Genomic DNA, 24,981 nt, shown 5'->3' on the forward strand with positions numbered 1-24,981 from the left:
AGAAACAGGAAGAAACCAGCTGGTAAAACACAATCATAGGCTGGCAGGAAATCAGTGACTACTTGTCACTCCTTCCAAAGAGAAGGGAAACATTTGGGTGGCAGATATTCAGTAACATCAAGTATCCATCAGAGAGATTAAATCTCCTCTTCTCCATGCCAGGATATTCAGAGTTTTACTTCAACGTGGACCATGGCTACTTGGAGGGTCTGGTCCGAGGGTTCAAAGCGGGGATCTTGACAAGCGCAGACTATGTCAATTTAGCACAGTGTGAGACACTAGAAGGTAAGTCTGCTGGTTTATTTTACTTAGGAAGAAGTACTGTTGCTTAGATCTTTGAAGAAGGGAAGGTAAAAGACTGAAGTATTGAAAGCTTATCATAAAAATCAGATATAACCCTGATGTCCTTTGAATAACTGTTCTCATGTTTAAGTTAATAACTTTCCACAGAAACTACCCTAGGACTGTACAGACTGTGATTTGCAAAGCAATACAGATGATGGAATTTTCTAGTTTACTGATAAGGTTTGAAAATATCATTCATAGTGTTGCTCTGGAGACTGGTAACCTCCTCACAGATTTGAACCACACTATAGAGCTGCTCGAGTGTAGAAGTTTCATATCATTTCAGCTAGATAAAATAGTTTCCAAAATCTTATTAAAAGCTTACCCTTGGGCTCTGGGTTTCTCAATAAAAGACATAATTTTAGTATTTTATTACTTCATGAGGTTTAGGGCAGTGAGGGACATTCTGCTTACCGGGAAGAGAAAACTAGACTTCACAAAAATAAAACTGAACTGTCCTCAAGCTAAACAAAATTAAATTAAAAAAAAAAAAAAAAAAAAAAGCTTTATTCAAGGTGACTTTGCCACAGTAATAAAGAGAACACACAGTAGTTTACAAAACAGCTTTCTGTGGCCAAGACTGGTCACAGCCTGCTGAAGACAGACTTGTACAAAGAATCATATGACATATCTCTAGACACTTGGCAGGAAAAAAATGCAATAGAAAAAAAAATCACCCTTCTAAAGGAACAAAAAGTTTTCTTTCTCTGACTCCAAGATAAAAGCTATGATTCTACATTTCAGTAATTTCTATAACATGCAGTATATTAGCTTAATTGGAAAAAGGAACAAGGAGAAACAGTAAGTACACTGATTTAGGCATTGGTTGCTTTGTGTATACAGCAATGCTTCTGGGGAAATGAGAAGTGAAGGACCTGATGATTTCCATATACAACAGGGTTTTGAGGCTGTTGTTAACTATTAATATAATAACAACATAAGTGTGGGAAGGTTGCTTGCCATTCATCTTGGAGATTAAAACAACTACATTTAAATAGATACATGTAGGTATTTACCTCTCAGCAGGGTAAACTTCCTCTCAGAATTAAAGAAGAGATTGTCAGTACAGTCAATAGGATCTCGAGACTATCCAGCTGACCAAATGCATGTACCTGCTTCAGCTGATAAGCTGTAACAGCTCTCCATTTCATACAATGATAGATTTGACACACAGAACATCTGTATATACTTACTCTGAGAATTGAAACCTGTCCCTTAAAACAGCTGGACAAAATCAACAGTTTCTGTAGCCTATTTGTACCAGCAGTTGTGATTTATGCAACTTAAAGACTCTACAGATACTCTTGATATTGTATTTAATTGTTTAAGTCAAAAAGCCTTGCTCCATGGATATACAGACTTCCAGACTTATTAAGCCTTGCTCTCACTCTACTTGACTCTTCATAATAACTCCATGTCATCAAAAGCTCCATGAAGGAAAAAGAAAGCAACCATAAAATCCCCGTTACTTCTGAATAAGATGAAAATATACAGGTTTAAATAGTTTTTAAAACCTACAAGAAAAAAAGGATTTTCTTCATTATTCCCAGAAGAATACTTGGTCATGTTAAGAGCAGCCAAGAAAACTAAATCTAAAAAATCTAGATTTTAAGTCATGTTTAAGTCATGCTACAAGAAAGTTGTTTTCTACCAGGAAGTAATTTTCAAACATTTCTGAGATATGTAAACCTTCAACATTAAAGCAGGCAACAGATGTACACATCACAAGATGGAAGTAAAATCCTTTTCTCAGTAATATTTAAAATAGAAAGGACAATAACTTTTTTTTAACCTTCTTTCTAATGTTCATTCAAATTTAGAATGCAAATTATTTCATCAACAGAAGCAGCAACCTTCAACCCTCCTACAAACTCATCTCTACTACCTACTATCACTTCCCTTTTTTCTCTATGTAGCTACATCTCTTTCTCCATTGTAACTTTTTTGATTTCTTTTAGACAGCTAACAGATTCCCATCAGTTATCTCCTAAATGTATTATTTATAATGAAGATATGAGAAGTATTTGATTTGTACATGAGGCTAAATACACTTCTCTCTGCACATATAGGATACTCTGATACTGAACTTGCACCACAACTGTACAGTGCACCAAAATGCCAGATCCTTACTTCTAAAGTAAAAAATATAACTTTATGCATATGTTGTGTTTTGTTTCCAGTTAAAAGATCCAGCATATGGATTTGCCTGTACTACTATTATGCTTGTCCAACAGTGCTTTCAGCTCATGTCTTTACATTAAAAAGTAATAAATTTACCCTAGGCTGCATTCTGTGGCATAGCACCACACCACAAAAGCTGGCCTCACTTAAAAATATTATAAATATGCTAAAACAAACAAGCAGAAACAAAATCAAAACAACCTCAAATAGCCCATGAATAGAATCAAAATGATCTTTTCATTTCACAGTGGTTTTGATATCTCCAGAGGGGAAACCATAATGTCAGTACAGAAGAACCACAAGAAAAGCTATAGCTTAGTGCTTTACATCTGCTTGATAATAGAGTAAGTATAATAGTCAGAGGGAAAGAAAAAAAAAAGGATGCTAATTGGCTTATGATACCACTGTGTCCTCTCAATTCTGGGCCACACAGAGAGGAGAAGTGGACATCCTTTTTGGCTTGTTTGAATTATCATCATTTCCATGGAGCTACCCTGTGGGCTTCAGCACTGGCTGAAATTTCTGCAACATGGCATGCTATCAGTTTGGCCCTACATCATCATTTGTTACAGGGGAATGGGATCCTCAGAGGAGCCTTGCTGACAGCCTTTGAAGTAGAACATGAGGGTGGTTAAATTCAGTGCTTTATTCTTTCTTTGCTTCCTTGTGTGATGGAAACACTACTGCTCTCTATGACACTAGGTCACAGAAGGACAAGCAGCCCAGTTCTGCTCCCACCAACATCACTGAAAAAAGTTGTCTTAACTTGGCAGAGCCAGGACATGCCAGCACACAGTTGCTGAAATAAGTGTCGCTGAGAACTGGGGGTAGTTGCTATCAAAGTGAGGAGTCAGGCAAGACTCCATGTGCTTGATGTAGAAAGATCAGGTTAACGCTTTGTTCAGGTTCTTGCAATACTCATTCCTTCTGATCAGCATCATTCCTGTCTTAACTGCATTAATCTTAAACTAGTCTCCCTCTGTCAATAACTCCCTTTAGAGATACTGTTAATTGTGCTTGGTTGCCGTTCAATTGTGAGTAAAATAATGTGATTTTAAATCACAATATTTAAAGTAATACATTTCTGACATGTTATTTCCCTGCATGTAATTGTGATGAAATACAGGATGCATACAGATGGCAGTAATGCTGACAACGGAAATACAGCCATTTTCTTTCCTAGTGAACTTGTGAACAGGCTGAAAAGCTCAGGTTCTTGTGCAGGTCTCCAAGAGTCCCTGAGAAAAGGAGCAGCTAGTGTCACTAAAAGTTTTTGGTCAACAGGAATGTCTGAAGCCTCTGTAACGCTCAGCCATCTACCTCTGCCAGGTCATCAGGTCATGTTACTAGTATAAGTGTCTGACCGCGTTACTACCCAGGTCTCACTTATGCCAACAGCCAAGACAATATCATTCAAGACCAGAAGAGCAGTCTCTGAGCTGCACTGAACACTGTCATGGTGTGAACTCTGATTATGACATTCCTGATTGATATTTTATGGCATTAGAGCTTGTTTTCTCAGTTATTTTGGACAAGAACATGCCATAGATTTGAATATTGTTTCTTACACACAGTATGCATGCTGTCATTAATTCAATATTTTAGAAAAAATACATCTCTAAGGCAGGCTGTGGAACTGACATGGCCATAAATACAATATTCCTGGGCCTATTATTTCCTCCATAGCTTTTGAGAGCCAGGTGGGGCTATTTAACATGTTATAGCTAGTATTTTTCATTCTTTATGTTGTGGCATGGATTTTGAACCTGCTCAGTCAACAAAACAACTAAGGAAGGTAACACAGTCTTATCAAGCTACTCTCAATCACTTGGGTTTGGTTTATGTTCATCTCATGATGATGTTAAATACACTTCAGAGTGGTCAATACTTGGAGCTGATGTTTAGGTTTTGAAGTCTACTTTAAGTATAAAAAACCTGAAAACTGCTGCGTTTGAAATGCATTTACAGAGAGTGACTCAAGGCAGACCTCAGTGGTTTGTCTGAAAACGAATTGGGGAAAGCTGGAATTCAGCTCTCTGAATGTCATGAGGTATTAACTAGTCCCACTGTATGCTGAGTATTCCTACCTTCTTTGCAATAAAAAAGAGAAAGTAAAATATTTACGATTCACAGGAAAAGTAGATGTGATAAGAAAATAGTGTGATTGATATATATATATATATATATATATATATATATATAAAGTTAGTCTTACATATTTATACACTTTTCCGAGCATAATTCTGCATTTTCATTTATGTCTTAACCTCACTTACCTTTCTCTCTTTCTTGAGTTAAATGGTTTTCGTTTTTTCTGGCTCTGATCATGAACAGATCAATTACCTCTGCCTTCTTTTGTCAACATTTTTGTGATTATCTGTATCATTTTAGGAAGCAATTAGTTGTCACTGGTAACATAAGTTCTAGAGAAGATCTAGAGAAATTCTAGTATTTTCAGAGTGCCAGCTGAGTAAGACTGACTTATCCAAGAGTGTGTTGATGTGACTTGATACAGATTTGATGGATGGACCACTTGTTGGATGAGGAATTTGCTGGATGAGTAGTGGTCAATTGCTCAATGTCCAGATGGAGATCAGTGATGAAAGGTGTACCTCAGGGGTCTGTGTTGGGAACAGCACTGTTTAACATCTTTAATATCCCACATAAACCATGGGATCAAGTGCATTCTCAGCAAGTTTGCAGATGATAACAAGCTGAATGGTATGGCTGACATGCCTGAGGGATGGGATGCCATCCAGAGGTACCTGGACAAGCTAAAGCAGTAGGCCTGTGTGAACCTCATTAGGTTCAACAATGCAAGTGCAAGGTCCTGCAGCTGGGTCAGGGCAATTCCCAGTATCAGTACAGGCTGAGGGATGAAGGGATTGAGAGCACTTGTGTTGAAGCAATTGGAGGTGTTGCTGGATGAAAAGCTAGATATGAGCCAGCATTGTGCACTTGCAGCCCAGAAAGCCAACAGTTTCCTGGAGTGCATCAAAAGAAGCGTGACCAGCAGGTAGAGGGAGGTGATTCTGCCCCTCTACCCTGCTCTTGTGAGACCTCACCTGGAATACCACATCCAGTTCTGGACTCCTCAGTATAGGGAAGGGATGGACCTGTTGGAGTGTGTTGAGAGGAGGGCCACAAATCAGAGAGCTGGAGCACCTCTCCTGTGAAGACATTCAAGGTTAGGTTGGACTGGGCTCTGAGCAACCTTATCTAGTTGAAGATGTCCCTGCTCACTGCAGAGGGGTTTGGACTAGGTGATCTTTAAAGATCCCTTCCAACCCAAACCATTCTATGATTCTGTAAGTGCTAAAATGAGCTCAAGTGGCAGCCAACCTGCATAGAAAGCCCTGAGGGTTATCTATGTCAGTAAGCTAGAGTAGATGTGGGAGTTCGAATTTGCAATGTACTAGTTCTTTCTCTTTAAGTCTCAGTATAGGCAACCTTAGTGCATACTAAGAAGATATACACTTGGTGAAATAGAAAGAGTAGCTCCTATACTGATAAATGCACACCCTGCTAACTTCCCTTACAGGTACACCCTTATTTCAGTCAGTGGGATTGTTGCTAAATATCAGTTCAGATTTTATCTGATAATCTAATAATTATGAATGCCCAAACCATTAGCATTGTCCCAATCTATAATTTAAAGTAGTTTTAATATAGCCTTTGAACATAATTTTGCAATATTGCAAGGGATTTTCTAAAAGGAAATGTTAAACTGGTTTGAGTACTAAGAACTGATTCAAATCCTTACTTTTGCCTCATGGTGAAAAATGGCTAGCAGAGGAAATCTGTCAAACAAGTTCTTTGACATTACAAAAGCTTCTTTCAACTTTGTTGTCTAATCGACACATTTTCCTCAGTTACCAGGGTTGGGAGCTCAGGCAGAGTTTGTCACGATAATCCAAGTTTCTGGAACAGCTTCTTAGAATCTGGTGGTTGCAGCTATAAATCATACAAAGACAAACCAGAAATGCTAAGAGAGTATAACTGCCCTTCCAAGTGCTCCACTGCAGAAGCCATTTGGAGCCCAGAATTGGAGCCAGACAAGATGTATTCTCTTTTTCAGGCAGCCTTATAACATAAGATTATATTCTTCCCTGAAGTTTAAATGTTTCATATGAAAATTTAAGATCCTAACAAAATTAAAGGATTATTCCTATTGATGCATAGCAGTCCATAAGAATGCATGAGGTAACACAACTGATGTATTATAAGGGTGCAAGAGTGGTGCCCTGAATAAATCAGAGAAATCAAACCACTGAACAAATCTGATTAGGAAGGGGCTCAGGACAGCAGTAATTAACAGTGTGCCTGGTGTGGCTGGAAACTAAAGTCGCCAATAAAACTTCTGGAAAAGGTGTAAATTATTTGTGCTTTCCTGTGGTATGCAGCAAGCCTTCCTGATAGAAGGCAGTACAATTTTGCAGTGATTATGCATTTACTCTATGGTTCGTCTATGGGAAGCCTTTTCAATAGAGTATGATCAGGCCATTAATATGAAGAGATAACATTAGAAATTAATATTTAAAAGTTTTTTTAAATTTTATTTGTAGACAATATGACAAACATTAGACAATAGACAAATGACAGTTTATACTCAGCATCTTTCTTGAATTTCAGATCTGAAGTTACATCTACAGACTACAGACTATGGCAACTTCTTGGCTAATGAAACTGGCCCTCTCACTATTTCCACAATCGATGATAAACTGAAAACAAAACTGCTCACGGAATTTCATTACTTTAGGAACCATGCTTTTGAACCACTTGCCACTTTTCTGAATTTTATCACGTAAGTAATGTTACCACATGGCTTACCACAGAGACTCAAAGCAAAAGCACAGCTACAAGTTAAAACAGTGTAAATCCATTGTAACTGAGTTTCTTTAAAGTTTCAAAAATGGCAAAATTACTGTAATTCTGCAACATTTCCGTAACTTATTTGCTAATTTAAGTTCTGAAAATATAAAAATGAAGAGTTGTTGTCTTTGCAACTACTTATTTAGAAGAACATATACAGATTTTTTTCTGTGTACAGTAGCAGGAGGAGAGGTAGAGGCTGAGAAAAATGGTTATAATTTTCAAACATCATATAAGTCAGAGAACCCACAAAACTAAAGTTTGTGGAGATCAGTCAGGCAAAATCAGCAATTTTATTTTATACAAGGCAGTGATTTAATTCATACGCATCTGGCAAATTCTAGACATTTTTTAAAAAAAGAGAAAGACATCATATACCATATATCTTATCTTTTTAATATATTATAATGAGAACGTTAGATTGCTCAGCTTACTTTTAAGGAGTACTTTTACTATAACAGCAAAATAAACTATCATTATTCTTTTTTTTTTTTTTTGGGGGGGGGGAGGGATGTGTGATATCAAGTGTAGCTGACCAGTTTTAGGCTAATATATCAACATGATTTTTCAGAGTGCCCTAGGACAGCTATTTACCTTTTGCTTCAGAAAAATACAAGTGAAAATTTGAAAATCATAACACCTCTTTTCTCACACTAATGTGCATGTGTACACATGTATGCACAATATCTGCACGCTGTTGTTTTTTAACAATGGAGACATTAGTTTAAGATATTTAACACAATTAATAAATCATTGAACTACATTTCATCAGGTCTCTGACCTCCCTACCAGATTTTGTGTGAGATCATATTAATTCCTACATGACTCTAGCTGTGTTTTGCATCACCAAGAGCCACAATTGCCGCAAGGATGATCAGGGGGCTGGAGCACCTCTGCTATGAAGACAGGCTGAGAGAGTTAGGATTGTTCAGCCTGGAGAAGAGAAGGCTCTGGGGAGACCTTATAGCAGCTTTTCAGTACCTGAAAGGGGCCCACAAGGTTGGCAAATGTGATGTCCATCTTCCAGAAGGGATGAAAGGAGGATCTGGGGAACTACAGACTTGTGAGTCTGACATTGGTGCCAGGAAAGGTTATAGAATGGGTCATCTTGAGTGCCACTACACACCATTTACAGGACAACCAGGTAATCAGGCCCAGTCAGCATGGGTTCATGAGAGGAAGGTCCTGCTTGACCAACCTATGACACAGTGACCCACCTATTGGATGAAGGGAAGTCTGTGGATGTAATCTACCTGGACTTCAGTAAAGCCTTTGACCTGTTTGACTGTTTCCCACAAAATCCTCATGAAAAAAACTGACTGCCCAAGTCTTGGACAGGTGTATGCTCTGCTGGGTCAAACTGGCTGGACAGCCAGGTCCAAAGAGTGGTGGTGAAAGGAGTTCAATCCAGTTGGTGGCCAGTTACAAGTGGTGTTTCCTTGGGGTTTAGTACTGGGCCCACTCCTGTTTAATATCTTCATCAACAATCTGGATGAAGGGATCAAGTGCACTTTCAGGAAGTTTGCAGAAGACACCAAGTTGGGTGGGAGTATTGATTTGCCTAGGGATAGAAGGGCTCTACAGAGGGACATGAACAGACTGGATAGATGGGCTGAAGCCAATTGCATGAGCTTCAAGAAGAACAAGTTTCAGGTCTTGCACTTGTCTCACAACAACCCCATGCAGTGCTACAGACTTGGGGAAGAGAGGCTGGAAAGCTACCTGGCAGAAAGGGATCTGAGGGTGTCAATTGACAGCCAGCTGAACATGAGCCAGGAGTGTGCCCAAGGTGGCCAAGAAAACCAATGGCATCCTGGCTTGTATCAGAAATACTGTGGCAAGCAGGACTAGGGAAGTGATTGTTCCTTGCTATTTGGCACTGGTGAGGCCACACCTTGAGTACTGTGTTCAGTTTTGGGCACCTCAATACAAGAAAAGCATGGAGGTGCTGGAGCAGGTCCAAAGAAAGGCAACCAAGCTGGTGAAGGGTCTGAAAAGCAAACATTATGAGAAGCAACTAAGAGAACTGAGGCTGTTTAGTCTAAAGAGGAGGAGGCTGAAAGGAGACCTTAACCATCTGTACAAATACCTGAAAGGAGGTTGTACTGAGAGGGGTGGGTTTGGTCTCTTCTCACTAGTCACTGACAGGACTACAGGAAAGGGCTTCACGTTACACCAGGGGAGGTTTAGGTTAGATGTTAGGGAAAACTTCTTTACAGAAAGGGTTATTAAGCACTGGAACAGGGTGCCCATGGAAGTGGTTGATTCACCATCCCTGAATGTGTTTACCAATAATTTAAATAGGGTGCTTAGGGACATGGTTTAGCAGTGGGCTGGTAGAGATATGTTAGTAGAGTAAGGTTAATGGTTGGACTTACAGGTCCAACCCAATCGATTAAACTATGATTCAACAATTCTAAGAAAGCTGGGGAGGGACTTTTTATAAGAGCATGTAGTGATAGGACAAGGGGTTATAATTTTAAACTGAAAGAGGGTAGACTTAGGTTACACATTAGGAAGAAATTCTATACTGTGAGGGTGGTGAGACACCGGAACAGATTGCCCAGGGAGGTTGTGGATGCCTCATTCCTGGAACTGTTCATGGCCGGGTTGAATGGGACTCTGAGCAACCTCTTCTAGTAGGAGTGTCCCAAAGGAACAGATTTCACATTTCCAAATCACTAACAAAACTCCTATCAGCATCTCTGACAGTAAAACTAGTAAGAAGCTCATAGAAAGGTTCTACTGAATAGAAAACTTAAAGCAATAAAGAAGAAACCTGTGAGAACCTGTTCTTATCTTTCTCATGGGAGGAAGTTTAAAGCTGAATGAGAAGAAAGCCCTAAGACTGGTCCATCTGCATGAACTCTAAAGTTTAGTGCCAAGATAGTAATGAACTTCTCTCTCCAGATGGTCTATATGAAATAAAATCTTAAACTACAGAAGCTGCTAGCTCAAGTGCTTTACTTTTTGATACCACTTGTTGTCGCATCTTACAGTGAATCTACATTTCACAGCTATTATGCTTATTATATTCCTGTTTCAATTTCTTTTTTTAAAAAATGTCTGTTTTTCAAATCAGTTACGTGGTTTAAAACTAGCACTGTGTTAAACCTTCTGTTTGGTTTTGATGATACAGAGTGAACATACAAACTTGCAAGTACTGTGGTCATTTCTGATTTTCAAAAATTTTGGTTTTCTATTTTTTCAATGAAAAATTTATTGTGAAGATTTATAACTTTTATTTTTTCTTTCAAATACAGATACAGCTATATGATTGACAACGTAATTCTTCTAATAACTGGCACATTACACCAGCGGCCTATAGCTGAACTTGTTCCCAAGTGCCACCCACTGGGGAGTTTTGAGCAAATGGAAGCAGTCAGCATTGCCTCAAACCCCACTGAGCTGTTCAATGCAATTTTGGTTGACACACCATTAGGTAGGAACACTAAATTATTTCTTATTTGTGTCTTCTTGTGCTTTGAAGAATACCTCCAATGGAGTAATATGTTTTCCACTGGCTCTGCTGTGTTTTGGTAATAGAAAACATGAAGTGTGGATCAAGCACTTCTGAAATGTTCAGAACATTTTCTAGTATTATTTACTAACAGCTTCGATATCAATCCTGGGTAGCAGATGCATAGAAAACATGCTGCTCAAGAACTGTAATGGATAACTTTTATACCCAAAGTAGCCACTGATTCAGAGTATCTAGATTTTTATTTCAACACCTGCTGAAATGTAAGATGAAATCTTGCCTATCCCTCACTAAGGTTCTAAAGAAGAACTAAATCTAAAAGCAAAACACAGTGAGGATTGGAAATGTTGCATTCTGAAATTGGGATGTATCTTGGCTCAATGTGCTGCAGCAGCCAACATAAACAAACATAAGCTGTGGGGCAATTATGGGAAGGCTAATGAAAATAAGATGGAATTTGATGGATTTGAACACATATAAAAGTACTGTATGCCTTCATCTTTAGTACTGTGAGTGGTTTTAGGTTCTGCTTCTCAAGAAGGTGTGGTAGGTTGGACCCCAGACAGAAGCCAAAACTTGCTCACCCCTTAACCTCCAGTGGGGGGACAAAAGGGGAAAGGGGTGAAGAAAAAGGAGCTTGTAGGTTGAGATCACCTACCAAGTACTGTAAAATAGATTCAACTTGAGGAAAATCAACTTTATTTATAAAGAAAAGGGAAGGGAAGGGAAGGGAAGGGAAGGGAAGGGAAGGGAAGGGAAGGGAAGGGAAGGGAAGGGAAGGGAAGGGAAGGGAAGGGAAGGGAAGGGAAGGGAAGGGAAGGGAAGAGAGAAGGGAAGGGAAGGGAAGAGAAAAGAGAAGAGAAGAGAAGAGAAGAGAAGAGAAGAGAAGAGAAGAGAAGAGAAGAGAAGAGAAGAGAAGAGAAGAGAAGAGAAGAGAAGAGAAGAGAAGAGAAGAGAAGAGAAGAGAAGAGAAGAGAAGAGAAGAGAAGAGAAGAGGAAGAGAAGAGAGAAGGAAGGAAGGAAGGAAGGAAGGAAGGAAGGAAGGAAGGAAGGAAGGAAGGAAGGAAGGAAGGAAGGAAGGAAGGAAGGAAGGAAGGAAGGAAGGAAGGAAGGAAGAAAGAAAGAAAGAAAGAAAGAAAGAAAGAAGAAAGAAAGAAAGAAAGAAAGAAAGAAAGAAAGAAAGAAGAAAGAAAGAAAGAAAGAAAGAAAGAAAGAAAGAAAGAAAGAAAGAAAGAAAGAAAGAAAGAAAGAAAGAAAGAAAGAAAGAAAGAAAGAAAGAAAGAAAGAAAGAAAGAAGAAGAAAGAAAGAAAGAAAGAAAGAAAGAAGAAAGAAAGAAAGAAAGAAAGAAAGAAAGAAAGAAAGAAAGAAAGAAAGAAAGAAAGAAAGAAAGAAAGAAAGAAAGAAAGAAAGAAAGAAAGAAAGAAAGAAAGAAAGAAAGAAAGAAAGAAAGAAAGAAAGAAAGAAAACATTTACACACTTAGGGAAAACACCTTTGCTACCGCCCTTTCCCACTTCTTCGGCCCAGGCTCCCCTCCTTTGCCCTTTGTTATCACGGCAGGTTGCACTCAGTCACTTTGGAGATGTAATGAGCAACACAAGGAATGTGGGGGACTGGAATTTACGGTCAACATGTGTTTCTCTCTGACACTCCTTCATTCTCACACTTAGCCTCTGCTCCAGCGTGGGCTCTCCATTGGTGGCAGTTACTCTCAGGAGCTCCAGCAGTGCAAATCCTCCACAAGTGGCAGGGAGTACCTGCTCCAAAGCCATGGAAAGTCTCCTCTGAACTTGATGTTCCCTCTACTGCTTCTGTAATTTTTTTCCCTCCTCCTCTCTACACCCTGAAATTTTTACCCCTTCTTAAATATATTTTCCCTGAGGTGCCACTCACTAGGCTGAGGAACTGAGCCATGCCCTGCAGTGGGTCAGCTGGAGCCCGCTGGAACTGGCTGTGTCCAGGCCCAGGACAGCCCCAGCTTCTCCTCACAGAGACTGCCCTGCAGCAGAAAACAGAGAAGGTACAGAGCAGGAGAGCTAAAATGAACAAGGGGACAGCCCTGCCATCTGTGGACAGACTATAAAGCTGGACTCTAGTTTGGAGAGGACAAACCTGGAGAGAGATACGGACAATGTTTACAAAGTTCTGAGGGCAGTGGTCTGTCCACAGTGAATGGCAAACTGTCACTTACCAAATCCTTTAGAAGACCAAACCCCAGCAGAAAAATAGTTTTAAAATAGGTAAAATAAACCCATTTATTTATGTATTTATTTATTTATTTATTTTTACGCAGCTGGTAGTAAATTTCTGGATATTTTTTTGCTAAATAAGTTTGTAAAAGAAGAAAGTGGTTTCAGGTCTTTTAAAAATGGGTCAAATGGATCTACAAAGAGAATGAAGGGGACTGTCAGGGCTACACCTTCTAATGTTTGTCATCCAAAATCTGGATGCTGGAAGAGTAGGACAGAAGAAGCTCACAAAACATGGCCAGGATCACGTATTTTCTCTCAATACCATCTTCTATTGCCCCTGTTTGAGACAACACTCTCTGTCATGCAGCACTGGTCTGCCCCACTGGGAAAGATTAAAAACAGTGAGGGATTGGCATACTTTTATTGGTTATGAATACAGTATTCTTAAGTGGTCCAGCCACACAAATGAACTTCTTTCTCTACCTGTCTGTTAAAAAGCTTGCTCTTTAGCCAGTTTGGCAGAGAACCTGGAACCACAGATGGTCAAGGTCAAAGCTTGTGCCCCTTTCTAGTTGCAACCTGTTGCCTTTCTCTCACTGCAGATGTACTCAAAGATGAAGAGGAAATATAGGAAAGAGGATTCTCCTTAACAGTTGTGGAATATCTGCATGATTTAAGACTAAAATTATCTTTCATGTTCCTCACTAGAAAATCTCCCTAATGCCCAAAACATATACTTCAGAGAAGATTAGGACTTTCATTAGCATTTCCCATCTGATTCTCTCTGGAGATGCAAACTCTGGCTGCAGCACTGATTGATTCCCCTCACAGCAGATTCTCATTAAAAAGGAGGGAGTAGGAGGATAAGGGGAAAATCAAGAGGATTTCTTTTCCTCTCTGTTGTATCACTCCTGCTTCTACAACAGAAACCTCAGGTCCTTGCTCACACACTGGTGAACAGCAATAGACAAGAGATATATATTATCAGCATGTAGATTTATAGTGCAATATAATAAACTCTGTTTTCAGCTGCTTTCTTTCAAGACTGCTTATCTGAAAATGACCTGGATGAAATGAACATTGAAATAATGCGCAACAAACTGTACAAGGCAAGTTCTTGCAACATAATGATAACACTTGGGGTTTTCCTAAGAATCTCAGAAAAGGTCAGTATCTCAACCTTGCTTTATGGATGGGAAACAAAAGCATGGTGAGACAAAGCAAGCTAAGGTCACCTGTTTGATGACAAGTCCAGGAATCAAATCCAGCTCCTTCTAATTTTAGGTCTGCATCCAAAGTCTAATTTAATACCTCATTAATGAAAATGCTATAGATGTCAGGCTAATATTCAGATCCCTTTGTTTATGAATAACCCAGTTATCCATCAAATGCCATGGAACTTTTACCTCCTAAATGAGCCTAGACAGGCTTCTGGGTAACATTTATTTCTATTTATAAAAGGGTCTAATTTCTTTGCATCTAGGTAACACTTTTTTATTGAAGGGTTTGTTTAATTTTCATTCCTTTTAATTTATCTTTAGCATTGCCACAGCACAATGCTGTAAGGACATGCATCTAACTTATGCCTTGCATTTTCAAAGTACTTTACAAATAGCAGCACACAGGTCAGTAATCTTAGGATGGCCTTTTTAAAGGCAATAAATATTTAATTCCATTAATGGTTCCACCCAGCACATTCTGTCCAAATTCTTCATTATCTTTCTTTTACAGTGGATGCCCCAGACTGCTGGAAGTTTTTTTAAGGTGATCTGATTGCACTAGAGGGGAAGAAAAAAATTATTCTCCTTGTCTTACTCATGATATTTATAAATCCCAAGCCAATATTTGATTCTTAAATATTCTGCTACTCCCTCTCATTCAAAACAACATCAGTTATGGCCAAATATTTTAATTCTTTCACAGTACTACTAAATGAGACACTCTTTTTCCATTTGATAACATACATACTTGATTCTTATATCCTGTGTGAATAACCATACATTTAAGCTTATTACATCTATTTTTTATTTTTTCTTCTCAGTCTTGTAAGTCTTAGGGGGATCATTCTGCAAACACTTTTAAATTGTTAATAGATCCTTTCTCCTCTGCTTCAGCTGTCATTGTGATCAATTATGTTTCATCTTTACTACCAGATAACACTATACAGAACCTAATGCAGATCCATGCAGCAGATCCCCCCTGAGAAGGGGGGATCTATTTAAAATTCACTTACTTAGCTAGTGACAATTTCTTTTAACAAGATTGTGTAACGTTGTAGTAAATGCATTTTGATAACATGAATGTTCCATAAAATAGTATTTTGGGGAATGGAGAAGCAGGAGGGAATAGCATCTCTGAGACAGTTAAGAGTCCTTCCTGCACAGATATTTTGAAATGAGTGTGAAGGCCAGAATTTGTAATAGACCAGAGAGCTCTGCAGACCAGTATTACGGAAGCTTTGTCTGCTGTTCTGTCCTAATCTAGGGTTTAGCGTAGAGCAGTAGGGATTAGTCTGTGTATCCTCATAGTGCTGGTCCAACAGCTGTGGCATATTCCCAAATCCCCTCCTCCACATTATAAATGCAGAGCTTCCTTCAGCCACCTGCTTATTATGTAGTGGAAGCTCAACAGAGCTCAAGTAGTTACTTATTTAGAGAGCAAAGCAAACATAATGCTTGTCCTATAAAAACTTTTGAAAACATTTGAACCCGTATTGTAGTAACAAAAAATTGCATTTTAATATTTCAACTGTTAATCCAGCAAAGTAATTAATCACATACTTATATTTAAATTCATAGGTGGAATTGTCATAGTTAATGTAAGTATTTTAAAATTAAGTTCATGATTATGTGCTGTGATGGTCCAGATCTTGCAGCATTTAAAATATATCTCTTGTTCTTTCACGTAGTCTTACCTTGAGGCGTTTTATAAGTTTTGTGAAAAACAAGGTGGGACTACAGCAGAAACAATGAGACCTATTCTTGAGGTGAGAAAATCAGTCTTTTTAACTGAAAGCACTCCACAATGTTTTTATAACGTTACTTTGTTTTTCTATTATTTCTCCCTCCATTTGCAAAGTTATCTCTCAAATGTTTGCTTCACTTCTGAATAATAACTGTTTTTTAAGATGTAATGAAAAATTTATTTTAGGATTACTTGTACCTCTTGACTGGAGAAGGGCTAGTCTATCACCAGAGAGAAGTTAACGTCAGTTAATATTTTTCTGTAACAGAGAGCAGAACAGAAGGAATAGTTTGCTAATCTCAGACTTTTGCCCCTTAACATTTTTCTGTTTTTTTTTTCTAGAAAAACTAAAAGAGTGGATTGTTCTTATGTCTGCTAACTCAAATGTAAATTTGGGATAGTTAATGTCTAGCATTACTGTATATTTACTGTTAATAATCTTTAAACTTCATGGCACTACTGTGTTTGTTTACTGTCCTATTAAAAATAATGGCTGAAGTTAGAGTTGAGTGAACTTTGGAACTGTAGGTTCTGTAGGGTTCTACAGAAAAGTCTAACTTTCCTTTTATTTTTGTCTCAAGTCAGAAAAGTTGAATGTTTATTTTTTCAATGACACACAAAATTTCTAACATCCTCCTCCCCAAAAAGTATCTGCAGCACATAATGAATTATATTTTTAAATCTGTTACTATAATAAAAGGTGCATACACTTCTAAAACTGAGTTCTCAGCATTCAGCTAATTTTCTGTTTTTAATTTTTTTTCATGTGGTTTATCGCAGTTCTTTGCAGAGTTTGAGAGCCAGATCTCCCATGTACTGCCAAGAGTCTTTTTTTCTGGATAAGCAAAACTTAATCCCAGGGAACTGAACAAAATTCACTGACCTCTGATGAGACCACACTAAAAAGTTTGCATTATAGGAGTGAGATAACCACTCCAGGAGCTCACCACTGAATAAAGAATAAAAAATGTCTTAAAAGGAAATCTAATTTCATATTTTATTTAACCAGGCATAATGTTTCAGTTTATGTTCTAAAGAAAAGTTAAATTGACCAGAAATTAAGATTTTTAACTATTCTTTCCTGAAAAATAAAAATAAAGAGATTGGCTGGCAAAAGTAAAGACATTTCAGGTTTGATTCAGATTTTTCAGAATGTTCATTTTAAGCTAGAAATTCATTATAAGAGCAGATTACTTAGAACATTTGTTTAAGCATGCTGTAAAATTCTCTTTATGGTTACCACTTTTACACAGTGGTAACAGTGTAGTCTATGAAGAACTTATTTAAAATCTCTATCTAATGTCAATCAGCTAGGAAAATAAACTTTTCTATAACATTTTAATAGTCTGAAGACACATACAGAATAGATTGCTAATGGCTGAATTCACAAACAGCCAAAGTTTAATCATTCAAAGGAATACTTGCTATTTATTCTGTAATCTTATCTATAACACTACCAAGCTGACCCTATCAGAGTGAAGCTGAGGTATTTAGGTCCCCAACTCCTTGACCACCAGTCACGGATCCAACCTTCCACATAAAAGGACTGACAGTCTCTCTTCCACCATGGACAACAAGTGTTTCATGTTTAATCCTGAATCTGACAAGAAGCTGCAGGACTGCACTGCAGCTAGTGCTGTGTCTAATATTACAGCCCCACGCTTGTTCTCAGGTAGCAGACATACTACTTCAGTTTCCCAAAAGCACTGAGGGAATGGTTATCCTGTGACTCCACCTGCAGCAGTCAAATGGCCCAAGCGATCAAGTAATTGCCTCATGGCCTTTCTCACTGTGTCAATCACTTGTGCCAATGTGCCATGTGCCTTATGTGCCAATAGTTTGATGAGTTGAAAGGTCTGCATGTGTGGGACTGATCCCACAAATTTTCTCAAACTGGAAGCCACCAGAAGTAGGTTCCAAAACTACAAGCATTAGTTGCATTTGCATCTAAGCATGTTTTTTTCTAATAAAATATTACAAATCTGACAGCTAGATTCTACATCGCTTTAATAAATTTTAAAAGCCCAAAGCATTTATCCTTCCAAAACAGTTTCATAAGGGCCAATATGCCTGTTTATATTAATAAGGCAAGTTAAACTTTGCCTTGTTATTCATTAGCTAGAAATCTTTTCAAGCACACTTATTTTCTTCTCATTATTTCTCTATTGTTTACTCATTTTCCTTACTCTGAAGTCAGTGCCAGAGGGCAGCTGGGTCCCTGTTACAGTGTGTTCCAGTACACAGGAGTAGGATCTATGAAAATGTGTTTAACTACTGAAGTTGTAGAACTGTGTTGCAACTGCAATCTTACTGTTCAACAGGAAAGAGTACCTTTCTGCTTAAAACAGTTAAAAAATTTACACTGTAAGAAATTTTGCAAGGTGCTTAAAATGCATATATACTGTATATGCTTCACTTGGAAGATTTTCCTGCGTAATCCCTGCAATTATCAAGGATTCTGCTGTTCTTACAAAATGCAAGTCAGTAATAAAGGAAAGAAAACCATAGTAAATTTAAATCTCAAGACAGATTGAAATCAGACATAATTGAGTAAGATTATCTTTATTTACTGTTACATTTTTAATTCATACTGTGACAATGGCAAGCAAAGTTTTCCCTTGTACAAAAGAACAACCTGAAATCTAGACTTTAGAATGACTTTCAGTCTACTGCTGCAGGGAAAATAGAGATACTATAGGCATCTAAACCTGGCAGAAGAAATATAGCCCCTGACTCTGTGTGTTAAAAATTAACTGCTATTTGAAACACTTGAAAATCTTAACTTGGCAAGTAAATAGTCTCCTCCACCTTATTTAATTTTTGTTTTAAATATGTGCATTCAGAAACTATTTTTTCTCCAGAATTTCCACTCAAACTTTACTCTCAACAGCACTCTGACTTACCTCAGGGCAGTACTATTGATTCTTGGCCCTTTCCTGTATTATTGTTATTTATAAGAGTACTATTTCATAACCTCAGAAGGGTGTGTGAGGAGATTTTTTGCTGTCATCATCAGGGTAACTAAGTAGGAAAATGAGGAAGTAGCAGAGATGATATTTTCAGTTTAAAAATGACAGAATAAAATCCATGCTTGGAAAACACTTTGATTTTCTAGTTAAAATTTAACAAGCATTTGCAAATAAGGATCTACAGGTTTTAAAATAAGGTATGTTCCTAATGCTCTGAAGTCCAGGGTGGGTTTTTTTTTAAGTTTTCATAGTTTATTTTACTGAAAAAAACATAACCCTACCTTAATTTAGAATGATATCTCTAATAACACCTCTTTATTCTTTGTTTTGCATTTGAAGTTTGAGGCAGACAGACGTGCCTTTATCATCACCATTAATTCATTTGGCACTGAGCTGAGTAAAGATGACCGAGAGAAGTTGTATCCAACTTGTGGAAAACTGTACCCAGAAGGCTTACACCTGTTGGCCAATGCAGATGACTACGAGCAAGTGAAGTGTGTTGCAGATTACTATGCAGTATGTAATTTAATTTCTTAAATCAAAAAGCCAGAATACAAATACTTTACATATTTTGATGTCGGCAAACTTTTTAGGGTATTTGCATAAGCTAAAAGCATTTTTTGGAGAGAAAAAAAATCAGCAAAGATACAAAAGATCCCATAAAGATCTATACAGAATCAAAGGCCTTTGATATGAAAATAAAAGATACATTGCCACCTTAGTTCAATACAAAGTTCCTCTTACAGTGATGTTTAAATAAGAGCAAATCACATTTTAGTAAACAAAACTTTACTTTTGTTCCTACTTCATTGACCCTGCCCAAACTGAGTTTCACTTCACAATTGTTGGATGCAAGATTTTGGAGCAAAGGCGTAAGTAATTTTAAAATGAGCTGACCAAACAATTCACATCACAGATGACTGCAAACCTGATTTATTTTTATTGCACTTTCTAGAAAAGTGCCCTTCTGAAAAGTTTTCTCTAAGTCACTGATTGAATCCAAGAAGCAGATGAAGTTGTTCATACTGGTGCAACTAGTGCTGTAATTAAAGATGAGCCAATATGATTCTATGAATATACAACACTTGCTCTATGAATTAATTGTGGCTCTCTGACTACCTACAATACCTAAGCTACCTCCAAGTAGACACATAAAACAAGTGATGTCTGGTCTACTGCTTTTTCTACAGAAAAAGCAAAGCTGGAAATGTACATCTGTTCCTGTGCATAAGCAGAATGTTAGAGGCATGTGTCACTATGTCAATGTGGTACAGAGCGAGTCTGTTAATGTGATGACAGGATATTTAGATGAATTTGGGAACCATTGTAATAGAGCTATACTGCACTGCTACTTTACAGGAAAAACAAAACAAATACATGGAGAAACAAATGACACAGAAACGTAACACATAAGATGTTAAGTCAAATGTATTTGCACAGAATATACCAGGATGATACATAAGACTAATGGCTTTAGATACAACATTAATACAGATGAAGCAAATACAGCTGACTACTGGAAATACAGTGAGCAGCCATGTGAGGGTCATAGTTCAGGGTTTTGGCTCCATTCACAGCTCTGGCTCTGATGAATACTATTTGTACAAGAAGTTCAGTGCTCTCTGTCCAAAGGAGTAAAAGGTCATGTGTCATTCTACAGTTAGACTCTTTTAGTGCCTTCAGTAAATTAAGTTGTAGGAAATGACAGTAAGAATTACAAGAACAAATGCGACCTTTCTTTTGCTGACTATATGCTTCTAACTTTTGATTTATGTAGAACTGTAATCTATCCATGAGTTCTTCTATACAGAAAGTTTACTTATGTAGATTAGTTAATAAAGTAATGTATCTGTGCTGCAGAGAATGCAAAGGTACCTTATTTCCATTCGATGGTTTTCTATGCTTTTAGGAATACAAGGCTGTGTTTGAAGGTGTAGGGAGTGGCACTGGAGAAAAGACACTGGAAGATGCATTTTTTGAACATGAGGTAAGAGTTCCTAACCTTGAAATATCAAAATGAAAGTTACCCACCTGGAATAACACTTAAACCAAGAATGAGGTATTATTGATTCTACCATAATGCATCAATCAGCTTTGTATTCGAGGACCCAGTATTTATTAGACAGGCTGGAGAGTTGGGCAGGGAGAAACTTGATGAAATTCAACAAGGGCAAGTGTAGAGTCTTGCATCTGGGGAAGAACAACCCCATGTACCAATACAGGTTGGGGGCTGACCTGCTGGAGAGCAGTGTAGGAGAAAGGGACCAGGGCGTCCTGGTGGACAGGAGGACGACCATGAGCCAGCAATGTGCCCTTGTCGCCAAGGAGGCCAATGGCATCCTGGGGTGCACTAGAAAGGGTGTGGTTAGTAGGTCAAGAGAGGTTCTCCTCCCCCTCTATTCTGCCTTGGTGAGGCTGCATCTGGAATATTGTGTCCAGTTCTGGGCCCCTCAGTTCAAGTAGGACAGGGAACTACTGGAAAAAGTCCAGTGCAGAGCCACAAAGATGATGAAGGGAGTGGAACATCTCCCTTATGAAGAAAGGCTGAGGAAGCTGGGTCTCTTTAGCTTGGAAGAGACTGAGGGGCGACCTCATCAATGTTTAAAAATACATTAAAGGAGAGTGTCAGGAGGACAGAATCAGGCTTTTTTCGGTGATGTCCAGCGGTAGGACAAGGGGCAATAGGTGCAAACTAGAACACAGGAGTTCCACATAAACATCAGAAAAAAGTTCTTTCCTGTGAGAGTGACAGAGCACTGGAACAGGCTGCCCAGAGAGGTTGTGGAGTCTCCTTCACTGGAGACATTCAAAACCCGCCTGGACACGTTCCCGTGTGATGTGCTCTAGGTGATCCTGCTCTGGCAGGGGGGAGCACATGTCAGCATTTGGCCAAATTAAAATAGAAGGATTTACCTTTTTAAACAAAAATTAGTCAGAGGACATTCTTCTGAAGACTAGTTACAGAACTGTCAATCCTGATAGCCTATCACAGAATCACAGAATCTTAGAGGTTGGAAGGGACCTCGAAAGATCATCTAGTCCAACCCCCCTGCCAGAGCAGGGTCACCTAGAGCACATCACACGGGAACGTGTCCAGGCGGGTTTTGAATGTCTCCAGTGAAGGAGACTCCACAACCTCTCTGGGCAGCCTGTTCCAGTGCTCTGTCACTCTCACAGGAAAGAACTTTTTTCTGATATTCACATGGAACCTCCTATGTTCCAGTTTGCATCCATTGCCCCTTGCCCTATCTCTGGTCATCACTGAAAAAAGCCTATCCAAAAGCCATTTCATATAAGCTGCTTAATTAAATTTATTTTGAATAGTCTACTGAAGAAGGTGTTTCATCACTGCCTGTTACTTACCTGTAATATTCTTGCAGTCTATTACCAAAATAAATTAATGACATTTAAATTATATTTATACTCAAGAGACTTCTAAATGTAGTCATGGATGCAAAATTAGAGAGAAATATTGACCATAAAAGCTACCATATAAAAATCACACTTGCCTTCTTTAATGTTTTATCATAACGCTTGTTTCATCTTTTCCATAGGTAAAGCTGAATGTGCTTGCATTCAACAACCAGTTTCATTTTGGAGTATTTTATGCCTATGTAAAGTTAAAGGAACAAGAATGCAGGAATATTGTATGGATTGCTGAATGTATTTCTCAGAGACACAGAACCAAAATTAACAACTACATTCCAATTTTCTAAATCTGAGAATTTATAATCCTATAATGTCTGAAAAGCTGCATTATTTCATAGAAAAGACAAAAGCACTTATTTCAAAAGTTAACTCTTATCAGATGTTTTAAATTATATCAGTGATTCTCCTTATATACAGCAGTGTAAGAAATAGCTATATAATTGGAGAGATTAGTACTTTATAATAAATATTAATTCGCTAATTAATAGATTTAGTAGATGTGTTCCCCACTTTGCACATTTTAATTTAGCTGATCAATAAAAACTCCCTGTAAAGTCTTACATTCATATTCTTTATCTTTTTTTTAAAGTAAGCTTTCTGTCAATGACATTTCAAAAGCTCTTTACTGGTTTAATTTTGAATTAAATGTTTTCTCAAAGGACCAACTAAATTAGAACTTTATCTTACACTTCTTCATGGCATACAAGGATTTAATACACAAAGAAGAGAGAAACTTTAGCATTACTCTGAGACTCCCCTTAAGGAATCTCCAGCGAGAGCTTCCTGAACCTTTCTAACGGTCAGATCTCTTTGCAGCTAAATGCAAATGACTAATTTAATGTTCATGAAAATGTTTTTACTTATGCCTTTATGGTCATATGAGGAATCCATAAGTGTCAAACAACAAGTGTCTGGTCTACTCCACAGCAATACATGTATCTCCTCCCAGCACACCAAAGACACTGTTTTCATGTATGCACCAGGGAAGATTACGAAACATGAATGAAAATACCAGCCAAGCCTGTATCAGTTTTACATCAGACACAAACAACACCAGCTCTGAGCTATTTGAGGACCTGGCTAAGATCAGTAACCAAGAATAGAGAGAACAGTTGAAGTCAGATTGTGGTAGGACAAGATTAATTCTGCTGAAGAAAAAGGAAGGATTTTGAAAGCCGTATCAACATTCTGCCTTCCTATTCCATTAAAAATACTTCCCTTCTTATCTTTTAAACAGGCCATACTTTGGCTTTTTGCATGACTCTTTAATTTTAAGCTGCACTACAGCAAATCTCAATCTTCAGCTGACTATGCTTCCAGTAATACAATACAGAAATAAAATCCATATCCTGCTGAGTAGACAGAAAAACAAAATATATCTGATGACAACACCTCAGTTACAGAAGACATGCAGGCATCATGTCTTTTAGAACTGAGATATAAAATATTTCTCTCTCTAATATATACAAATGCACATGCATACATGCATAAACAATAGAAAACATCACCATTTTTAGATCTAAAACTATCATTCCTAAACTGTAATCAAAGAGTTATATCCCAGAACATCTTACACTGATTTAATAGAGAATTGAGAAGATTTCAGTATTTTGCTTTATTGTGAATTACAAAGAACCTTACAGTATTACTGTAAAAATACTTTCAGAGAGTTTCCTTTGGAAATAATTTAGTCAGAATTTTAAAAAAGGTTGACTAAAAATAAATAAGTGTACAAGAAAATAATACAAATCTTATCTCTATATTGAGGCTTCTTTGTTTAGTAGATCTAACAGTTCAGAAGAAAAAATAAAGAAAAAGAGAAACTGAACTGTAGGATTTGTGGATTGCAATTCCATTTTGGAATGTCTGGTTGCTTCCTTGCACTGCTTTTACTATCTTGCATTTCTTAATTTGCATTTACTAGTCTAATCTGTGACCAGTGCTTTCCAGTTCACACCTGTATTGCAAACTATATCACAAACTGCAGTTAAGAAAAGTAATAGGGCTACACTAGATAGAGTTTGCAGTTTTCTATATTTTTTAGTATTTGCAGTAAAAAAAATGGTTGTGAGCAGAAAAGCAACAAAGTCAACTGGTCTGGGACACAGAAACTGAGTTAATACAATTCAGCTCACTTGCTGTACTGATAAATCAAACCTCCCTACTTGAACAAAACAAATCAGCTGGCTTTCTGCCAAGAATTTTCTGAAGTGATGTGAAGGGGAAAGAATCTGCTCTCCACCCTAAATCATTCTGTGCCAGGGAAGATATGCAGCTGCTATTGCTACAGACTGTAGATACTGCTGGCTCAGAATGAACTGAGCAGGAATTGCAGCTTACATGATTGTGTTGTCAGCAGAACTGGTCTTCAGGCTATGGAAAGGAAAGCATCAGTGTTGACTGATGCTTTTTTCAAAACAATGCTCTAGATATTTGTTAAGTAAGGACACTATGTACCAGGCACTGATTTTATTCAATTTAAGAATAAGCAAGAGAAGCAATAGACTAAGAAAGAAATTAGGACTTTAAAGTTCTAAGTCCTCAAACAC

General features: G+C 37.8%; 1 protein-coding gene across 2 annotated transcripts; it reads left to right on the forward strand.

Moving 5' to 3' along the window:
• Positions 1 to 89: 89 nt before the first annotated feature.
• On the forward strand, positions 90 to 22,986 carry ATP6V0D2 (ATPase H+ transporting V0 subunit d2). Of its 2 annotated transcripts, XM_051610727.1 has the most exons (8): positions 90 to 285; positions 7,159 to 7,330; positions 10,662 to 10,840; positions 14,100 to 14,179; positions 15,979 to 16,056; positions 19,343 to 19,519; positions 20,913 to 20,990; positions 22,558 to 22,986. In XM_051610727.1, exons 1-8 carry the CDS (start codon positions 156 to 158, stop codon positions 22,717 to 22,719), a joined length of 1,056 nt encoding a protein of 351 aa, XP_051466687.1. In that variant the 5' UTR covers positions 90 to 155; the 3' UTR covers positions 22,720 to 22,986. The 2 variants fall into 2 exon arrangements, with proteins under 2 accessions (XP_051466687.1, XP_051466688.1); XM_051610728.1 differs by lacking the exon at positions 15,979 to 16,056.
• The last annotated feature ends 1,995 nt before the right edge of the window (positions 22,987 to 24,981 follow it).

Source organism: Apus apus, chromosome 2 (assembly GCF_020740795.1).
Source record: "Apus apus isolate bApuApu2 chromosome 2, bApuApu2.pri.cur, whole genome shotgun sequence".
Classification (NCBI taxonomy): domain Eukaryota; kingdom Metazoa; phylum Chordata; class Aves; order Apodiformes; family Apodidae; genus Apus; species Apus apus.